Source organism: Patella vulgata, chromosome 7, assembly GCF_932274485.2.
Source record: "Patella vulgata chromosome 7, xgPatVulg1.2, whole genome shotgun sequence".
Lineage (NCBI taxonomy): Eukaryota > Metazoa > Mollusca > Gastropoda > Patellidae > Patella > Patella vulgata.
In genome coordinates this window covers 48,486,264-48,508,231 of record NC_065885.2, presented here as the reverse complement: position 1 = coordinate 48,508,231, position 21,968 = coordinate 48,486,264, and the positions used below count along the sequence as shown (strand labels likewise).

Sequence of the window (21,968 nt, the reverse complement as noted above, 5' to 3'; positions counted from 1 at the left end):
TTACGTTTTGACTTTCTTAGAAAATTTGAAATTCTCGCTTTAAACTGTTATTTTCGATATTGGCATGTATCGGACCTTAAGTAAATGAATTATGGCCCCTGGTGGTACGAAAAATAACATTTTTAGCTTGTGGACACTCTAGAGGTCACAATTTGTATCCTATTTTGATGAAACTTGAAAAGTATATTTAATAACCCACAGACCGTAAATTTCTGGATTATGGCCCGTAGTTGTATGAAAAGTGTTTGTTAGCTTGTTCTTTGTCCCTGTCTTGCAAAATGTGAGCTTATCTTGCATGGCAACCGCTTGTTTACTCAAATCAAAAAGGTTTAGCCATTTTAAAGGCACATGTATCTATCTGTGAAATGTGGAACTTTGAATACAAACATTTTGACATGTTTAACAATAATGGCCCCTGCCTGCAGGAAAACTGTGTTACAACGTGTGTATAGAGACTATGTGGGATATGATAATCTATCTTATAATAAAGATTAATACTTCGCGTTGGCATATAATAGAATGTAAAGAGTAAAGGGCTGATTGAGAATTGGGACAAGGCTATGTTCGATTTACATATAGTGTACATATAAACCTCCTATATCAATCATTATTAATTCTGCTTGTCAAATCTTCTCAAAAGTCTTTTCATTCCTATATAAATGGTAAGGTAATAAATGAATTATCTTGGGGATTATGAGATTAATATAATGGAGTTTTAACCAGTTATTAATTTACCACGAGTCAAACAAATTGCATTCTTTCACACGAATTCATATCTACCTATCCAATTATTACCAATCCAAACTTTCTGCACCAAACCTTAGTTTGTGCATAGAAGTATATACTGTATATATTTCTATGGTTTGTGTGTCCACTCCCCCCCCCCAAAAAAAAAAACTAGACCATTTCGGGACTAATGTATGACATATGTTATCTTCAATTTAATAATTATCTTGTAATACGCAGGTCTTTAGAGGTGGTGGTGTGTGTGGGGGGGGGGGAGGGGCTGGACAACCAAGAGAAAATCTAGGAACCCATATTCCTTGTCACATACAAGCATGGGATCGATACCACGTCACTTGAATCAATGGAAGAAATTATGATCTTTAACGTTTTCCTCGATCTTAAATTAAATTATTCTCCTGGTACAATGTTTAGCTTTGTATTTGTTTTAGTCTTTTCACATAATGATAGCGACACACAGTTATGATAGCCATAAAAATTTATTGTATTTTTTTTCGAATCTTAGATGTGGCCAATTTCTTCATTTAGATCGTGTCCAAACATATCATCTAAATTTATGGATTCTTGGTAGTTTAGCAAACGAAACATTGGTAGTAGAATGTCCAATTCACAGAACCCCCAAATTTGTTATAAAACATTTTGTACCATAAATAAATGTCATTTATTATGTTGTATGTGTGTGCCAATTAAATCTATCCTTCTACCATCTGAAATACAAATTGCATTCGTGTGAGTGTGACGGATAATAAACAGAATATGCCCCCGTGATATTTTCAGCCAGCGGCCCCATGCAAGCTTAATCCAGCCCTGCCAATCTGTTGCTATTTGTTAAAAAAAAAACACCACAAGACTTAGTCTAGTGAATGATCATTTTACTCACATATATTACAAATCAAATCGGTTAAAATCCGTCGAACTGCTTCGATTTTCTGGTAAACTAACGGGAGTCGTGTCAATTGTTCTGCGTAATGTTCTTTGTATCAGATTCATCATAGCGGATTCATTTGAGATGAGTCTTCCCAGGGCACTTTTTGCTACTTTTAGTTCATTTTCTGTCCAGTATTCGAATAAATTAAAATTTTCGATGAAAAAATGTGGTAAATTTCGCGAAGTCACATAATCGTAAACCCTTTTAAATAAAGATTGAACACATCTTTGTAATGTCTGTCTCTGCCATCGCGGTGAGTTATCCATGAGAAAGTCCATGTCATGTAGAAGACAAGTTTGAATCTGATAATCTGAAAATAAAGTTAACCTTGAATCACATTTTAAACAAGCTAATACCACATTCATGGCTTCTAATCTCAAATCCTTGTCGGTATTACATATTGACTTAAGTAATGTTGTTTCACGTTTGGCATAACATATTCGCCAACGAATATCAGAATGATTATTTTCATCTATTTCATATGGTTTCATCAAATACACTGGATCCTTTAATGAAGTGAATATTGCTGGTAGAAGTTCTACCTTCCATCCACCAGCTAGTTTAATTGTAAACGGTAACTCGAACTCTGTGTCTGATACTTCTGAAGTATGTAAACATGTTTCGACACCCAACATTTCCATCTCATTCATCATATCACTAGATATTTTATCATCTATATCTGTCGCCCCTTCATCTGTATTTCCTTCATCCGTATCCCCCTTCTCTGCTTCCATATTTCCCTTTTCTTTATCTATATCTCCCTCTTCTTCGCCTGCATTCCTGTTTTTTTCATATGATTTTTCTTCATCCATATTCCCCTTCCCTTCTTCCGTATTCCTCTTTTCTTTGTCTATATCCCTACTTTCTTCGTCTGTATTTAATCTCTCTTTGTCGGTGGTTATTTCGTAGTTTCGTTTTGCTCGGCTCTTTTTCTCAGCATCTATTCGTTTTACAGCTTTTTGAACGAGTTCACTGATATACCACTGGAACTTCAAAGGAGAAAGATGGATTCCATCATATGCCCTGACTTTCTGGAACCGGTCTAATTTATCCAGGGCTTGCTTCGGAAGTTTGAATGTCACATAGCCTGGATCCAATGTTTCCATGTGAACTCCTTCGTATTTAAATGGTAAAATATAATACAGAGTACCTGTATCTCTCGAAAATTGAGGAATGTTTTCAATTTGGAATGCAGCTTTGAAATCAATGGACGAAATTTTACGAAGATACAAGATCAAGCGGTTGATTATCTGTTTAGCTGTAAGTTTTGCTACGTCTTCTTCAATCTTATCGTCAGTCATTGCATCCAAAAGGTCGTGCATTTGTTCGTCCATTCTAGTTACTGGGGATATCTCGGTATTTTGTCGATTTAAACGTGGTAGGTATGCGTGACTGTATTTCTGGACTGATGACGTCTTGCGAGACACATCGTGGAACCTTACTGTGGAATGTTCTTTCTTTCTGTTCATTTTCTGGTATTCCATCCTCAGCTATAATTCAACCCTCTGTCATTAAGCAGCAAAATGTGGCACACACACACACGTTAATGACCAATGGTGTTAATCTATACCCCATATAAAGACAAGGTTCATCAATATTATCGATTCGAAATAAGAAATTCGTGTCGTGAATAGTAATCCTCAATATTGCATGTATCAAGTGCAACGGCTGACGACCACTCTATTTCGCTATGCAATTGTCCCTATTCGAACCATAATATGTTAATCCCCAATATATAGAGCCGTGTGTGTAGTAGCAGTCTCCGATCCCTAAGCCTTTCTATATCAGTTATGAAAATATTAAAATGTGACCTGTATATATTTCTACAGCCTATATATAGATATCGGTTATTGAATATTATACTGGTATTATTAAAGAAATATCTTGTACGTGAAGTGAGAGTGAGGGTTCTTTGTTAATATAGTACTTTATAAACTTGTATTATCATAAATATCATAACAATCCCATTATAGTGAAGACTCGGTCAACTATTGTAATAATTTGACGGTTCGAACAACACCTATGTGGCTAAAATATTGAGCATATTCGTATCGTGTGTTGAATTGCTACTTTTATAAAGGTTGTGTGTTATCAAATTTAGGGATTAGTATACATGTCAATCAGTATCTATTAGCTTAGAATACTGACAAACGCAACGACCCCCACCCCATGCGCGCCATTTCAACCTATTTGTATCAAATGTCTTGTCATACTTGCAAGTTTATATATATATATATATATATATTAACATTTAAAGAGAATGTTGTGCAAACCTATTGTTATTACTTAAATTGGAAGAGATCATTTGTAGCCTTATTCGTTCGTTAACAATAACATGGGATGGACTTGGACAGATAAAATCGAATCGCATGATAACTTTATATTTACATCATAACCTTAGGATTTGCAAAATGTGTTGTCAGTCAGCCTTATCTCCACCACGTAGATGACAATTCGTAATTTAAAGGAGCTAAGTCTCTAACTCAATATTATCCAAAATCTTCAACATTGAATACACGATTTATTTGTCAAATTAAATCAACATTCATGTTGTGATCTTACCGGAAAAAGATGGGCTTTTGATATCCAATATTTAAGACAAAATAAACATTTTACCATTGGTACACGAATCGTGTACCATAATGCGCTTCAGCCCCAGATGTATCAAGAGACTCGAGGGACGACTCTAGACACATTGCACCAAATCAAACGGCGTATGTAGACTGGAATAACCAGACGCTAGAAATTTGCACTCGCTTGAGACTGCTGGCTTATTTCGCCAAACATAACTGATTTGAAATTGGAGTAAAAACGGAAACCATTGAATGTAAATCAGTTTATATACATTCATATTACAGTATTATATGCGTTGCGACCCACTTTTGTCAATTTCTAGGTCCCAAATGTTAGCGATTTAGCTCCTTTAATTTAGTACACTCACTTACTTGCCGTGATATTTAATTGATTTTTTTACGCCCACATTGCAAAGTGGTCGTACCCTATAAGGTCCCCCCACCCTCCACCGTCCGTTCGTCGTGTCGTCTATTGTGTGCAGAGCCCAACTTAACCGGAGCGGAGCCTGACTAGAATCGCGGGGCCCCTAATGCGACGAAACGATTATTTCATATCTTTTTGAATGGGTTTCGACCAATCACAGCAGAGAAGGTTGGGGGATTGCAGACTCACCCAGTCTCTGCCCATCGCGTCGCTAGAAGCCTAGACCGATCACCGAGTGGAACTTCACAGAGAATTTTGAGGGATAGCTCAGTCTCCACCCTCGCGCCGCTAGATTGATTACTGTGAAACTTTCATCTGGAATTTGATTTTGTTCTCTTTGTGCCATGAAATGCGGGGCCCACTGAACTGCAGACCCATGACTAAGTTGGACTTTGATTGTGTGTGCTCTGGAGACTAAAGCTAATGTCCAAATGACGCACTGCGCGCACGAACTAGCTGATGTGGGCGCAGGCCCGTCGCCCGTAGCCAGCTTGCTTGCTGCGGAGGGGCAGTGACCGTCTAAGCGGGGGGGGGGGGCTGGTGGATTGCGGCCTGGGGTTCCTCCCCCTAAAAATTTTGAAATTTGGACGGCCGTAAACCCGTTTTCCAGCCCACATGATAGATAGATAGACAGAAATGGGGTTTGACGTCCACTCGACATAAACTAGGTCATTTCGGGACTAACATAATATGGTTTAATTTTATTTCAATAATTCGCTTGCGCATAGGGGTCTTTAGCAAGCAGTGGAGGAAACCGGAGGACCCGGAGAAAACCCACGAGGTTGGACAGGCAACCCTACTTTTACAAGAAAGTTCATAATCCGCTACAAATGACGTGTCTAGGAGTTTGTTTTTATTATCCGATAAGAATCTTTTGAAGTAAAGAAGCATACGCTGATATATGTCCAGAGATAGTGGATGGATACCACATTCAGCTAGACATCCCATGTTACTAGCACGCTTAGGCATATTGAGAATGGATTTACAAATGTTGATCGTACTTCTGTTTTCTTCAAATTTATCCCATCTGTCAATCTTAATTATGTTTTTGTTTTTGATAACGTATGAACCCCAAATCTCTGCCCCATAAAGGGCTATCTGCTTAACAATAGAATGATAAAGTTTTATCATTACTGTAGAGGGCAGGGATTCAGTACAGCATAGTTTCTGTCTTATCGCATACCACGCTCGTCGGGCTTTTTTCATTTGGTCAAAAAATGCAGTTTTAAAGCTAGAATTATTAGTAATCGTTAATCCAAGATAATTGTACGTTTCGGTATTTTGGAGTTCAAATTCTTCAAAATAAAATTTATATATATAATTTTGCTTTTTACTTATTTTAGAATTAAGAAACGTCATTATTTTTGTTTTATTTGGATTAAGTTTCAGTTGCCAATCGGAACAGAACTCGGATAAATTATTTAATTGATTCTGTAGATCAGCCTCATTAGAGGACAATAAAACTAAATCATCCGCAAACATAAGATGGGATAACGGTTGACCATTAAGCAGCGGGGTGCTAGCTGATTTTTGAAGGTAGTTTTGTAGATCGTTAACATATATATTAAACAGGGTTGGACTCATACTATGGTCGGCAACTTTTTTTTCGGGGGGGGGGGGGGAACAAATCATTTTTTCGGGGGGCCACTCCCCCGCCCTTTCCCGGCTGGCTACTGGGGTGTGCGGGCGTGTGGTTTTTTTCCTGGCAACCTTTCTGTTGTGTTGTGTATGTGCTTGAAGTCCATGTGTAAATGAACGTGGAAAAATGGAGGTTTACATTTCTTGATAACAAATTCCTAAAACAGTGCCTTTGAGAAAACAGTGCCTATCTCTCTTTTGGCACGGTCGTCTAAGTGTTTGTTGATTCTAGGCTGCTACTGTTGTATCTCCTTTCTTAAGGACTTCACCATTGTGTTTTCTCACGATATCGACTCGAATATGTGTACCAGGAACAATGATATTTTTTTTTCTATATGTTTTAATGTCACAACAGTTACACAATAGTCATATTTGGAATTTAGCAGTTATCAGTCTATTACGTAAATACCACAGGCAAAAGAATGGGTACCTATAAAAGAGGGAGTGAGGGCAAGAATAGTCAGACACGCATTGGGTACTTTTGACGATCATTTCACGATGTAGTGGTTTCCTGAGTCTAGCCACGTTGGTTAGACTTTTACAAGAGTTGGGGTTGAGAGAAAGAGATGTTAATTTTAAATATTTTAATGTCGACTATTGTTAAATTTGCCACTTTACCAGAGAGACCCGTTGACACTCGTGCACCCCCATCCTCACCATTCGCGCTAATTTGCATTGATAACTATACCCCCCCCCCCCCCTTCACCCCACAAGAAACAAACCTCCATGTCCTATTGTCACTATATTTCATAGACAATTTAATTTGCGTTCAAAATAAACTCATACCATAACTAATATACTGACAATGGAGAATACAAACAAAAAAAAAACAAACAAACAAAACAATGTCGCGCAACGACAATATTGATACACATGGCTCAGCAATACGTCAAATCTATAGCATGTGCCACAGAACCAAACATTTCCGGCGCTGCCCCTCCCCGCCAAAGTTTGGTCTGCTTACCCGCCTTCTGGGGGCCCAGCATTCGGCTCTTGATATGGGCGTACTAACTGTTCATTTCCATGAAACCGCAAGGTTTGCTTATTATATCCTGTACTTACATCATTTCCATGCTGTTCTCTAAATCTCTCGTCCCCACCCCGTTTGTCCAAAATGTAAGACTATAGATTGGTAGAATTTTTGCTCTTTAAATTAATACTAGCATTATATTGTATTTTTTATTGGATTCACACATTCTATAGATGTCAGATCTCATGCACCCAAAAAATAAGTGACGGGTGGACACATAAAAAAAATTATAATTTGGTAAACATTTAATTTTGGGTTAATAACAAAATAACACTTGTGACATTTCTAATGGTAAGTTTCCACTGTCCATATAAGGGTGTGTTTGTTTTTGTTTTAACGTCATTAGGCCAATTAACCAATCATTTTAATTAATTACGTAATATTTGATTAATTAGATAATTGAAGGTCCAAACCCAAAGCTACAAAACTATCATATCTCTAGGCATTCGTCAGACAGCCGCTGGATTCCAGAGGGAGAAGACTTAGCAATATCTATCAGCAGACTCTCTCCAGCGAGTCTGCGTGCCTGATATATAAAATGTAAAAGGAACTGATGCATTGTTACTCCTATGGTAAGACAAACGTCTTAACTACTGAGAAGATAGCCGTCTTAACGGCGGGGATAGAAAGAAGAAAATACACAACGGGGGGCGTAGCCAAAGAACAGAATTACAAATACATTGTACTAGACGATCACAAGGATTTTCCAAAAGATGTAGTAAGAGCAGATGCATGGGTCATACGCCGGATGTGGCAACCGGTTTTACGTCCGCTTTCCACGTCTGACAAAAGTCCCGTGGCGCTACAATACAGCAACATTCTTCTTGGGTTTGGGGTTAATATAGGGCAACATTCAGCCTTGATGGAGGTTTGTTTCTTGTGGGGTGAAGGGGGTGGGGGTATAGTTATCAATGCAAATTAGCGCGAATGGTGAGGATGGGGGTGCACGAGTGTCAACGGGTCTCTCGGGTAAAGTGACAAATTTAACTAACTGTAATTTTGTGTAAAGAAAGGGGTTATTATTCCGCGCCAGGCGAAGTTTGGTAAGTTGTCTTTAATAATATTGAAGTTGACTCGTTATCCTTTCTTCGAGAAATATTTTCCGGGGCATGGAGCGTTCAAAATATATTTATGAAACTTTGTACACACAACCTATTATATAGTTGTGTCGTTTTCTGATTACAATTTTCTCGGATTTAATCAATTTTGGAAGCAAACTTGACTTGTTTTTGGTATACAATAGTGTTGGGTGTTGATGACTTAAGTTTTCTTGTTTTGAATATAATATACCTATGCCGAATTTAGATTACCGTAAAGGCGTGGGCCTATCTGTATTTTCTTCGTGAACGTTATAATATTGCCTCTTTAATCTTTGATCGGAAAACACCAATTTCGGATGGTCTACATATCACCAAAAACGTCTAGTTTAGTTTAACATACATTATGCAAGAGTTAAATCTGCCAACTGCAGGTCTTTCTTTAGGTCTGAAATGTTATCTAAATTATTAATTAGACATTAACTTAACCAGACCATAATCAACTCACGATGGCATCGCTAGCCTGTGATATTTACTTTAGTAATGATGATCGAGCTTAGGCCCAAAATTCAATCGCTACATACTCGGTTCAGACTGGATCAATTTGACTGAAATTTTCAGCAAATTCCCTTTACATTATCTAGATTTTAACCATTATAGTGAGAACTGTCAGCTCTTTATCTAATCTCCTATAATGTACATAGGCGTAGGGGCTCGATGACAGTTAGGGGGGCAGAACCCGAAATACCCGAAAAAATTTCGGGTTTACAGACAGCAGCGACCTTGTATACCCCCCCCCCCCCAAAGACAATTTTGGAATATTTGACGGCTGCAAACACGTTTTCCTGCTATTGCAGCCGTTGAACAAAGCAACTTCAAAGTGGTCTAATATAGCCTAATTAAGGTGGCTGACTCGGAATTCCAATCAATCGTTTACAGTCCTCGAAGACGGGACCGTTAGGAGTAAATTTTGAAAATTTAACTGCCGCAAACGCGTTTTCCCGATATTTCAGCCAGTGAACAAAGCAACTTCAAGCGGTCTAATATAGCCTAATTAAGGTGGCTGACTCGGAATTCCAATCAATCGTTTACAGTCCTCGAAGACGGGACCGTTAGGAGAAAATTTTGAAAATTTAACTGTCGCAAACGCGTTTTCCTGCTATTTCAGCCGGTGAACAAAGCAACTTCAAAGTTATTAAGGTGGCTGACTCGAATTCCAATCAATCGTTTACAGTCAACGAAGACGGGACCGTTGGGAGAAAATTTTGAAAATGTAACTGCCGCAAACGCGTTTTCCTGTTATTCCAGTCTGTGAATACAGCAACTTCAATTTGATCCAATATAGCCTACCTGGCTGACCCGAATTCCAAACAACCAATCAGTCGTCGCGCGGTATATGGAGGCCTCACCCTCCCGGAGAAAAATTTGAAAATTTAATCACCGTAAATGCGTTTTCTGCTATTCTATCCCGTGTAAGCAACTCCAAAAGTATCCAATGGTTTTGTAACTGAAATCCCACTCTGAATTCTAACCATCCAATCAGACTGTTGCATCTGCATTCACAAATAATAATCGATGCCTGAAAAATGTCGCACAAAGTAGAGTGGCTCCAGACAAAATGTTTTAATCCATAGTCAATTCAGTACAAATTCGTGATATTCAATTACAAGAAAAGTAAAATTAGTGTTTTATTAGGGCTCGACGACAGTTAGGGAAGCAAAACTAGAAATGCCCGAAAAATTCCGGATTTATAGACAGCGGCGCCGGTTTTCTTTGAGAGGCGAATGACCCGTCAAGAAAATTTTGGAATATTTGACGGTCGCAAACGCGTTTTACTGCTAGTTTCCTCTGCCGCTTTCCGGCCCGATGCCCGTTTTTCGGGCAATACCGTTTTTTCGGGCATACCTATCATAAGAGAGCTTCGGGCATATTTTCGGGCATATGCAGTGGACAAGAAAAAGACGAGAAAATACTTTTCGGGCAGTGTGGATCTTATAGAAATAAGTTAGTTATATTTTTTCTCTAAACGTTAATAGAAAAAAAAGGTCGTCGAATTTTTCATTGCCCGAAAATAAATTTTTTGGGGGGCTCCTACGCCTATGATAATGTATCTTTAAACACCAATTATCCCGTTTATTCTTTTTTGTCAATATTTGTCGAAATAATAAATAGCAGCCATAGTGTATATTATTTGAAAAATAGATTTATTTCAGAAATAAATTAGATAAAATAACATGGAGAACAAAATAATAATACAACAAAATATTGACAACTACATCCAGGGTCGCCATACACTATTATTTTCACACCGTATTTTATACATAGAGTTTAGTGTTTTAGTACATGCTGGTCTTATATTTTCGGTAAGACTTGTATGAGAAGATATAGAAACATTTTGACAGGCTTCTAGTTTGCCAACACTTTTCATGGTCCCAGTTTTCTCGTTTTTATGTCCGGTTTGGATCAAGAATGCAAGAATTTTGTGACGTACATTATTATCACATGTGTTCATATTCAATAAAAACGAGTTAATTTCTGTAAAACATTTGATAAAGCCTTGTTGGTACACATTATTAGACGTGTTATTACAGTAGCGGACATGTTTTATAATTTCTATAGCCTTTTCTAATATTTCTATCTTTTCTATTCTTTGATTTTCTTTATCCTGAGAAATAATACACAGAAACTTTGAAAAGTATATAACAGATGGCCCATAATGTGATTTAAATGGTATTTTGATATAACTGCCCGACTTTGATCAGTGGGCATAGAATAATGACTTTTAAAGGAAGATTATTTCCACTTTTCGGCAATTTGTATTTAGATATTCCTCCTTGTGAATATAATTTCAGGTTCCGATCTCTATGATCTGAACACAGGGTAGAAAAGTTCCAAATTGGACAGTTGAATAAAATTGTTTTTCCATATATGATAAATACGGTAATATAAAAAATCCAATATACTTACCACGATATTAATAAGTTCATATTGATAAACTAAATCTCTTATTTTTATTAACGTTTCGTTCATTCTTTGTCGTCGTCGTTTTTCAGTCTTTTGTTTCCTCTCCTGCAAACAAAAACAACAAAAATGCACACGACGTGATTATTAACATCAGAATATCTAAGACTGGTAAACTATTCTTTATGTTATAAAAGTTACATTTTATTTTCATACCTAGAATTTGGAGTGTTGTAACAAATTTGGTCATCAACAGACATCTAAAGATATGTGGAAAATAAAATTGCTTCAATATATATATATTAAAGTCATATATTCTTGAGTTGAGTTTTTTCTCTGTCCAGTAGACTAACAGAGCAAAACCAACTTGTTTACATCTTTATATATATACCGTACATCTCAAACATTATAGACAGACAGTGATTAACTAATTAACAGATCTTGTAAGGAGTTCATTTAAGTGGATTAGATTGGTATTTCACGCGTTTTAATGATGACATGATATTTAATGTCTGACCATGTCATATCAAATTAAATACTACGCTTAATCATATGATAGTTTTTACCCCCACCCTCCTCCTAAAAAGAAACCAGCATATTATCACCTTATATTGACCCATATTTTCTAATTTTGGCGGACTGTTAGAAAGTTAATCCTTCGCGGAAAACATAAAATTAGACATTGGCTAAAATCATTTCGGACACGATATGCGTTTTACACGTATTTGGAACTTGGATTATGGAGTTTATGTGGACAGTAAAGTGGAAAATTATGTAAATTATCAGGAATGGGCCATTATCTATGCCAAAACTATTGGGTCACTCACCTTTCTAATACCACTAGACATGATTGCGTTTATGAAGCTAAAGGTAGTTATAAAAGATTGTAAAATTTGTCTGTGATGTTCACCTCAACAGATCATAATAAGTATACTGATATACACTGCAGTAACTTATATATAGACATATCTTGAACACGTGGCACATATAACTATCTTAATTTATTCATTTGTTTAATTACTACAATTAAATCATGTCATGACACACCGCCAGACATAATATTGCAATACAATTTTAATGGGTCATTAATATCTCTCTCTAGGTACTGTAATAAGTAGTCTTACTCAATAATTGGTATTTACCCTCTGAATATCTACCTTACTCACGTGGCGCGAGACAAACTATTAATGTAATAACATTAGGTGAGTTTATTTCTTTTTAACGCTTGATTTTTGCCGTCACACTAATAGGATACAATTTTAAGAATTTAATTGGCATATTATGGAGACATATTCCGAATACTTATTAATATTTCAAAAACTGTTTTCTTGAATTTGTGGTTTGTTTGTTTGTTTTTGTTTTGTTTTTTAATTTGGAAAAAAGATAAATATTATTGGCTCTGCTATTTAGGTTATTTAGAAAAAGTATATAATGTATATCCATAAATATTAGCACAACCGTAAAGCTGCACTACTTTGTTTCACGATGAAAAGATAATATAGGTATATGTCGACATAAACTGATTTCAACACTGGGGCTATTCATAAATAATTTCCTTGCATATAAACGTAACGAATGATTACAGCTACATGGGCGAATTCTGCACACTGATTATTCCTTCGAAGATCAAAAGTTGCTATATGAGGATATCTGACAATTCAAAAATATAATTGAATGTCACTAGATATTCATTCTATAATTAATAAAAACATGGTAATGCACGGACTTTTTCTTCTTTTTTTTTCCTTTTCTCTTATTTAGTGACAGTCGATTCTTTTTATAAATTGTAGGTCTCCTCTCACGGTCTCATATACGGTGACAACTTTTCGTATTCGAAGGCGGGGGGGGGGGGGGGGGGTCAGAGAGAGAGAGGGGGGGGGGAATGGGGTATAACGTCCACTCGACACAAACTAGGTCATTTCGGGACTAACACATGGTTCAATTTTATTTCAATAATTTGCTTACGCGTGGGTCTTTTAACAGTGGGGGGGGGGGGGGCGGAGGACCCAGCTAGAGAACCCACGAGGTTGGACAGGCGACCTTAATTTTTAAACCTTTATGAAAACCCTTGAAAATATATAGGCCCTACATCAAAATTAATATACATATATACGCATATATATCGTAGCAACGATCTCGGTATTAAAATTATAATTTGGATTTTGGAACGTGTTTTAGGCCTGTAATGTTTAGCCATTTCTATCACATATGTGATAATGTGTGACACCTTTTAGCGGCCTACAAATATTTCTCATTCCGAAATTCAGTTTAGTATCGAAGGGCTATAAATTAGTGCTTTAACCAATGCATTTAAATATACCATTTCTTTTTATGTCAAAGTAGCATTCCATTCATTATTTGGATGTCAAGCCAAGTCCATATTTCACACTAACATACAGCGATTTGATTGGACGAAAGTCGGAATACAAGAATTCGCCGCCATTTTTAACCAAGGAAGAAATTCGGCAATGAATAAGCTTATTATTTCATTTTAAATGTATAACTCATAAGATATTTATGCTGTTATGGGTGACGAAAATATATTTAGGTGGGTATACACTTTATAAAGTAACAGACGTGTGTTTCGGTGTAAGTGTTGCGGACAGGTTGAGTCGAGTGACACTCATGACACTGCTGAGTGTGACCACTCGTCCACTGACACTGACACTGTCATTTTTCTGTTTGAGACATTCGAAAGGATGGATCTAATTATGATATCTTTATTTGGGTTGAGTTGGGACTTAGGCCAGGAGCCTATCTACAAATCTGGCCACTAAAACAGAAAATATGATGACATATCTACAAGAATTCATCGATTACATAGGCCTACACATATTGAGATTTCGGTCCATCGACTCGCGACCTTTCGGACTCGGCAGTGGCTATTGTTACGACAAGTCGTAAAAATGGTCCTCAGGCTGTTATTAGCATTGCCAACGGGTTTTCAGATACAACCATTGACTCAAAAATGACAACGATACTGCAATTGTGAACTATCTAGAATGAATAATCTGAAAAAATTTCGAAAAAATATTGAAAATTAAAAAAGTTATAGCGTTTTAAAGAAGGCAAACCAGAGGCGCTAAAAAACAGCTTTTTTTAAAAACCGCAAAAAAGTGACCGAAGCCAATATCTCAGTAACTCTACAAGATAGGTCTATGAAAATTACACTAATTAAAGATCTAGATGTACTTGATAAAGCCAAATTGTCGCTATAATATTCTAGTATATACTTTTTATGTTACAGAGGTTCAAAGTTGGGATCCGTGCCGATTTCGCACAAATCACAGCAAAATTTTTTTCAAATTTGTGTGTACTTAAATTGTAGCGCTTTGACATTAATACAGAGGCTTATTTTTTAATGAATAAGCACACATAAAAGTGTTTTCAGTCTGTTCTGTTATTTATTTTTTGCATGACAACACCTTAAATCACAATTTTTGACTGTATGATGTCAATGTCGAAGAGAAACAAGTTTATGTATGTAATTGGGCACCTACTGGTTCCGAGGCCATTGACCACTGGCCATTCACAGTCATACAACAATTATAAACCGGTTATACTAACGTATACTGTGGATATTTTTAAAAATCATGAAAGTGTGTGGCAAAATGAGAAATAAACCTCTAAGCTTTTGGCAGATTTGCCGCCTTTGCCACGCCAACTGCTTTAGTTGTTTAGAAGCTGCCATGTACATCAATTTGAAATTGTTTGTTTCAGGAATGAAAATTAACAATTAAATTATGATTTATATAACAGCTATATTTTTGTGATCAACATCACTACAATTTCAAATAAAAACAGACATAATTAATAGACATAATTAAAACATTTGAATATCTTAAAAGAGTCCAAATTAAAAGGTAAGCTTATAAAAAGTAAGATATGATCTACATGAAAGAGTATTAAAAAAATTAATTTGTGATACATGTGCATTACGATATACTATATTTTAATATCAGTGGTAGAAGTCTAGCTTTCTTGTTGAGACATTATCCCATGAAAATAAAAACAATATAAACATTCAGATGGTGATACATCTTGCCGAGACATTATCTATGTCATAAAAATATAAAAATATTAAAAACAAAATCACAATAAGATCAAAATTCATATCTGTTACTTTTTAATATGAAATTAAAAATGTTCACCCACCGGTTTAAAATAAATGATAAAAAAAAAGAAACCATTATCACATTTATCAACAAATATAAGATTTCTAATACATGTATCTTACAAAAACAAACAATAATAACAATATAAAATAATCTGCACATTATTCATATGCGATATTTTTCAAAATAAACAAAAACATTTGACGCATCAGGCCACTTCTTTCAGGTAGAAAATGTTAAAAATAAAATAAATATTATCACAAATATTGAAATAACAAAAATAAGATTACTAACACTGATTTCAAACAATAAATTAAACTAACTTCTATGATTCATACCAAATTTATAATAATTATGGACTTTCTTGAGAATGCTGAGAAACAGTCAGTTTCAAGCCCCCCTTTTTATAGTCCTCATGCAAATTGTATGAGTAGGCCTATATATCATCATCATTTGTCTATTTTATGTTGTACCAAGTAATATCAGGGATCGCCTTTGGCTATGTTTGGATTTGGATGAGTATATATTATGTAGCTTACTTCTTCAGCTACAGTTCCTGAAAAAAAAATCCAAGGTGGTCAACAACATTCACAATTTTTATCCTTTGTTAGTGAAATGTCTGGCTAAAGTTTGGTTGGTAGCTTTAGTAACATTCAATATAATAAAAAACCCTGTCCAAATCTAACATCATTTTTTTTACACTGAAGTCTGTGGGGGGGGGGGGGGGGTTAATTATGGTCTGAACCCTCATCAACCACGAGTTACCTCCCTTTAATTCCACATGGTTCAATTTCAGCCATTTTACGAATTCCTACGGGGGATACGGACTTAACAAATGGTCAAACTAAGTAGTTAATGAATTGGGCTTTCCAAATATACCAAAATCTTGAGCGTCGAGGGCCTTTTTCGAAAATTTCTCTCAACTTCAAATTTTCAATTCATGAAAAATATCAGAAAATCTTACCTCAGCTTCTCAAAATCCTACTCGACAGCAAGTTCATCTATTTTTCTCGATGGTAAACATCACGTGGTCAATGTTTGACACTTTGAATATTCATGACAAGGCGTAACACGACGTATACTTTTCTCGGTCAACTTTTTGTGATGTCTGTAAATAGTACAGCCAGCGCTCCTAGCGGCGTTTAGCATCGCTACTGTTATATATATTGTTACGATGATGCTGTCACAGTCCTCCATCGGCGGAGTTAAAAACTGAATAGTCGTAAAAATAGTCCTAACCCTAACCCTTCCCATCTCTTAATTGCTGCCTTTAGTTCTTAAAACGTTGAAAATACTGCTTCTTTTTCAAAGCTGGTGTTGGGGAGATTGGCAGCCATTTTGGAATTCGTTCTAAACTTAGCTCAGACTCGTCGTAACCACTTTGTTCGGACTCAGGCATCAAAAGTCGTTTTATAAGGGGTGTTCGCCGTTATGTTATGGTACTGGTTAATCATATGATGTCTTTAGATACAACATTGACAGTTCCACCGGAAATCATGGAATGTCCCAAAGAGTTCCCCTGCTGCTTAGGCGTGCTGAGCTTGCTTCTGTTGTGGGTGTGGACATTACGGATGTTGGTTTTCATCATTTTGACGTTTCAACAGTATTGAACAGTTCGCTCTTTGTTGGTTTTTAGAGGCGACTGTATAGTTGTTAATAGAATTGGTATTTTTGTGTCCTGAATGTTACGCTATTATTGTTGTTTGCACACCAGCATCTGAGAGGCGCGATATTATATACTAGTTGCCCGCACGGAATGATTTGTGAATCGGCTATTCAATCAACCATTTTGTGCCATTCTAGGCATCATTTTCTATACATATTAAAGGAGCTAAATCGCTAACATTTGGGCCTAGAAATTGACAAAAGTGGGTCGCAACGCATATAATACTGTAATATGAATGTATATAAACTGATTTACATTGAATGGTTTCCGTTTTTATTCCAATTTCAAAGCAGTTATGTTCGGCGAAATAAGCCAGCAGTCTCAAGCGAGTGCAAATTTCTAGCGTCTGGTTATTCCAGTCTACATACGCCGTTTGATTTGGTGCAATGTGTCTAGCCTCGTCCCTCGAGTCTCTTGATACAACTGGGGCTGAAGCGCATTATGGTACATGATTCGTGTACCAATGGTAAAATGTTTATTTTGTCTTAAATATTGGATATCAAAAGCCCATCTTTTTCCCGTAAGATCACAACATGAATGTTGATTTAATTTGACAAATAAATCGTGTTTTCAATGTTGAAGATTTTGGATGATATTGAGTTAGAGACTTAGCTACTTTAATGCCAACTGGCTGGGCAGTAAACCAAACTTCGCATTCAACTTTCTTCAGACTCTTCGGTTGTAGATAAAACCTTGCATCTTTGTGCAACATCGAACTCGGTCGTTTGGATGTATAAAAATTGTATGCTGCAACAGGGCATCTGTCGGGATTGATTCTCCTTGTTGCTGTACATACGAGGAATGAAACCTTTCCTGTTGTCATTCTCACCACTCATTGTCTTTGTTTTCTTTTTGTTTGTATTTACAGACATGTTCTCTTTTATAAAATTCCATAGTGAAGTTTAGAGTTTTTGTGATTTTCTTCATTGTTTTCTTGCTCCACATGTTCAGTTGCCATCAGCATTGCTTCTACTTTGGATATATACATGTATACACATAGTTTCTAATTCTTGAATTTTTTTTTTTATACAGCCACATTTAAATTGACTTTAAATTGATACACAGTGTTTAAGATCATGAGACGAAGAATACTATTGCTTTTCAACAATTTCCGATTATTACTGCCAGAGTTATGGCCCTTGATCACTTTGAAACGTCTTGTGGACGCTCTAGAGGCTAAAGTTAATATCCGATTGACTTTAAATTTATACACAGTGTTTATGGTCATGTTAGCATCTCATATTTTCACGGTAAGATAATTTAAATATGGATTGAGATGGACCAATATTGAATTCTAATTCTTGTTTTTAATTTCAAATATTATGGACTAGCAGGATACACGGCTTCGCTTGGGGGTCATAACTCCGAAACCGTAAGTGGTAGACTAATGCCACCTGGCCTATGTTACTCCCCGGTCGGAGCTACCCCTATACCCCAAATTTCAGACTCGGGGGAAGACCTAGTGTAGCCGCCAAGCCTGCTTCGCTCGGGGGTCATAACTCCGAAACCGGAAGTGGTAGACTAACGCCACCTGGCCTATTTTACTCCCCGTTTCGAGCTACCCCAATACCCCAAATTTCAGACTCGGGGCAGACCTACATGTGTAGTGTAGCCGCCAACCCCGAACAGACAGACAAACGACTGTCACAAATATTAGTATAGATAGATAGATGATATTGAGTTAGAGGTTTGATTCCTTTAGTTATATTAACTTATATAGAGACCTAATGTACCGTAACAGATTGATTTCAGATTTGATATGAGAAGCATTGGGTTCCAGTAGGGCTGGACGATATTTTCGGTAATTCGATAAATCGCGATATTAAAATTTGAATTCCGATATTTTATAAACCACCTAAAAAATCGCGGTATAATGATATATTGTATTGTGTGTTTTTCTTTAATATACCGGTATTTTACACAATATCACGATATTATGTGCTGCATTTGGGATGGGATTGACATCGAACAATTTACGACATTACGTCACGATCGATGACTCGGATGACTTGTCACTTGTTCATTGACAAGGCCTACTAAATAAATGAATAGTCTTGTGGTTTTCTCGATTATTAAACTTGAAAAATAAATTCATAATTAAAAAATTATTATTTAATTTATAGAGACATTCCCCTCTTGCCGTTGGAATTTGTCATTATAATGTCAAACCCGTCGCTAATGCTGTGCAACACTCGAATAACCAGCCAAGTAAGTCATGGCGTAATATCGGTAATTGGCTGATTGGGACCATGGCTGATTGGGACCTGGCTGATTGGGACCAGATTTGTGGCTGACTGGGACCAGATTTGTGGCTGATTGGGACCAGATTCTTGGCTAACTGGGACCAGATTTATGGCTGATTGGGACCACGACAAGGCTCATTCGGACCATTACTTTAATGACGCGAGTATTTGAAATATGTTTGCATATTTTTGATAATAAGACAACTATGACAATAAATAGTGTAATTAGTCACAAATAATAGTGTAATTAGTGATTGACGGCTTCAATACAAATGAGCTAAATCACAGAACAGAAAAGATGCTTCACATTCTTGGCTGATTGGGACCAGATTCTTGGCTGATTCGGACCATGATCAGACCAATGACAAGAGTGTTTTAAATATGTTTGCATGACAATAAATACTACCCAGTATTATCAAATTGTAATATACACAAATACACATTAAACAAAGTTAATTAAATCACACTTTATAGTATAAAACTGTTAATTAATGACAAGCCTAGTAATCCAATAAACAATCAGATCCAATCACACAAATTCCCTGTTTGTCAGTAAGATCTGAGTAATTTTCATGTAGTAATATAGTACATTTTCCACGATACTACCTACCTGTTTACTTGTGTTAAAATTGAGTCTATAAATCTATTATGTTTGTTTTCTGTACAAGGTAGGATAAACATTTTGACTGCTTTTATTTATATACATCATATTTGAAAAAATCGATTTCCATTGCTACTGTATTGCTGGTATTAGTTTTCAAATTTGTATGGTTTAAACATTATTTCTATAACATAATTACACATAATGTATAATGGATTCGTATTTCCGTTATGCTACTGTATTGCTAGTATTAGTTTTCAAATTTTTATGACTTATTGAAATTTGCATAAATTGGTTTAAACAGTATTTCTAACATAAAATTACACACAATATATAGGCTATAATGCATTCCGAAACAAGCTATGAAGTTTATAAAATAAAATAAAAATGTTCTGTTTAAATTGCTTAAAACGTATAATAATTTACATAAGATTAATAAGATAATCTCTGTTAATATAGTAACTGTGACATAAAAAAAAAATGGAATATAAACATAAATAATGTAGGCCTACATAAAAGCATATAATTATAGTCACGCTACAGCCTAGATAAAACTCCCTTAAACTTAATTCAGTATCAAAACCTCAGTTTCTAGTATTTTTTATCGTGTGGTCCGAATCAGCCTCATAGTGGTCCCAATTAGCCTGGAATGTGGTCCCAATCAGCTTCGACTTGTGGTCCCAATCAGCCATAGTCCCAATCAGCCATTGTCCCAATCAGCTTGGTTTCGTAATATCTTCTCTTCGTCGTCTTCGGTCGATTTATCATTGGCACTGTTGGGAAATAGTTATTACTATTTAATGTATGATGCCGTTTGTTAGTTAAATATCATTTTGTGTGTGTGTTTGGGTGTTTTTTTGGCGTTTTTTTTGCCAATTTTTAAACTGAAGCCGATTTAAATAAAAGTAAAATGTTATTTGTAATAAAACTAAATTGCGTCTAGATATTCGAGATTTAGACAAACTCCAGAGTTATGCGCCGTTGTAGTGTACCGAATAGGAGAAATTACGTCTGGTTCTTTGAGTCTACTCATACCCACATGTTATTCAACATTTTGGCAGAAGCTCAAGCTGATCGAACAGTAGAAATAAAGCCTAACACGGTTCTAGGACATCTCCCCCACCCCTCTCCACATTTGCCTAGCCAAAACCCTAACCCTTGAACTTAATTCTCGGTCTGTGCTTTTGAAACAGGAATAATGCACCCTAAGGGAGAGGGAATGACCTGTTTTTAACACTTATATAATCGCATCTTTTATAATAAAACTAAAATATTGGGATATTGTGATATATCGCGATATATTGTAAGCTTTTTATAATAAAACTAAAATATTGCGATATAGTGATATATCGTCGTTTTTTTGGGAAATATTGCGATATTTGATTTTACCAATATCGTCCAGCTCTAGGTTCCAGAGAGGACGAACCCTCTCTCTATTTAGCGTTCTTTAAACCTGTTGTTCTGGAGTTATGCCCCTTTTTTCGTAAACCTTGTGAAATCAATAGAGGCTACAGTTTTGAATGGTTTTATTTCAAATTTGGTGACATATTATTGTCAAGAATATTAATAAAGGGTTCTGTAACTGTTTGACAGTTAACTTCATTTTCGTGACAGAGTTTTTTCAAATTGGTTTTTCAAAGTCATGAGAGAATGAGCCCTATTGATATTCAGTGTAACACAACCTTCCATTTTAGAATTATGATCCCTTTTCCGAATACCTTGTCAACACGATAGAGGCTATTTAAAGATGGGTTCCCGCGTACAAACTGGGTGATTTAATGGTACATATGGACTAAAAACATATTCAAACTAATTAATTTGTCATAATTTGTCTTCAAATCCTTCTCAAACATTGTAATTGCGAAGGAATGCCCTGCTATAAAAATTTGATCAAACCAGGTCATGTTTACGTCACGTGAACTACCTCTCTTGCATGTCAGAGGAGAATTCATTGCATACATAAAAGACGATGTTGTCTTTAATCGCTTACTATTTATTACAAATATCG

At 36.1% G+C, this 21,968-nt stretch overlaps 2 protein-coding genes across 2 annotated transcripts in view; one reads left to right on the top strand and one right to left on the bottom strand.

Moving 5' to 3' along the window:
* Positions 1 to 1,599: 1,599 nt before the first annotated feature.
* Positions 1,600 to 3,442, bottom strand: LOC126826708 (uncharacterized). Its single transcript, XM_050555736.2, has one exon. It carries the CDS (start codon positions 3,154 to 3,156, stop codon positions 1,630 to 1,632), a length of 1,527 nt encoding a protein of 508 aa, XP_050411693.1. The 5' UTR covers positions 3,157 to 3,442; the 3' UTR covers positions 1,600 to 1,629.
* Positions 3,443 to 13,772: 10,330 nt separating this feature from the next.
* Positions 13,773 to 21,968, top strand: part of LOC126826709 (neuroepithelial cell-transforming gene 1 protein) — a 29,865-nt gene continuing 21,669 nt past the window's right edge. The window contains exon 1 of the mRNA XM_050555737.2: positions 13,773 to 13,883. Within this exon, the coding sequence (XP_050411694.1) occupies positions 13,861 to 13,883 (23 nt within the window). The 5' untranslated portion in view covers positions 13,773 to 13,860. The remainder of the gene's footprint in view (positions 13,884 to 21,968) is intronic.

What these genes read in the sequence shown, in the direction of transcription:
- LOC126826708 (XM_050555736.2), bottom strand. Translation starts at nt 3,156, where the DNA reads ATGGAATACCAGAAAATGAACAGAAAGAAAGAACATTCCACAGTAAGG.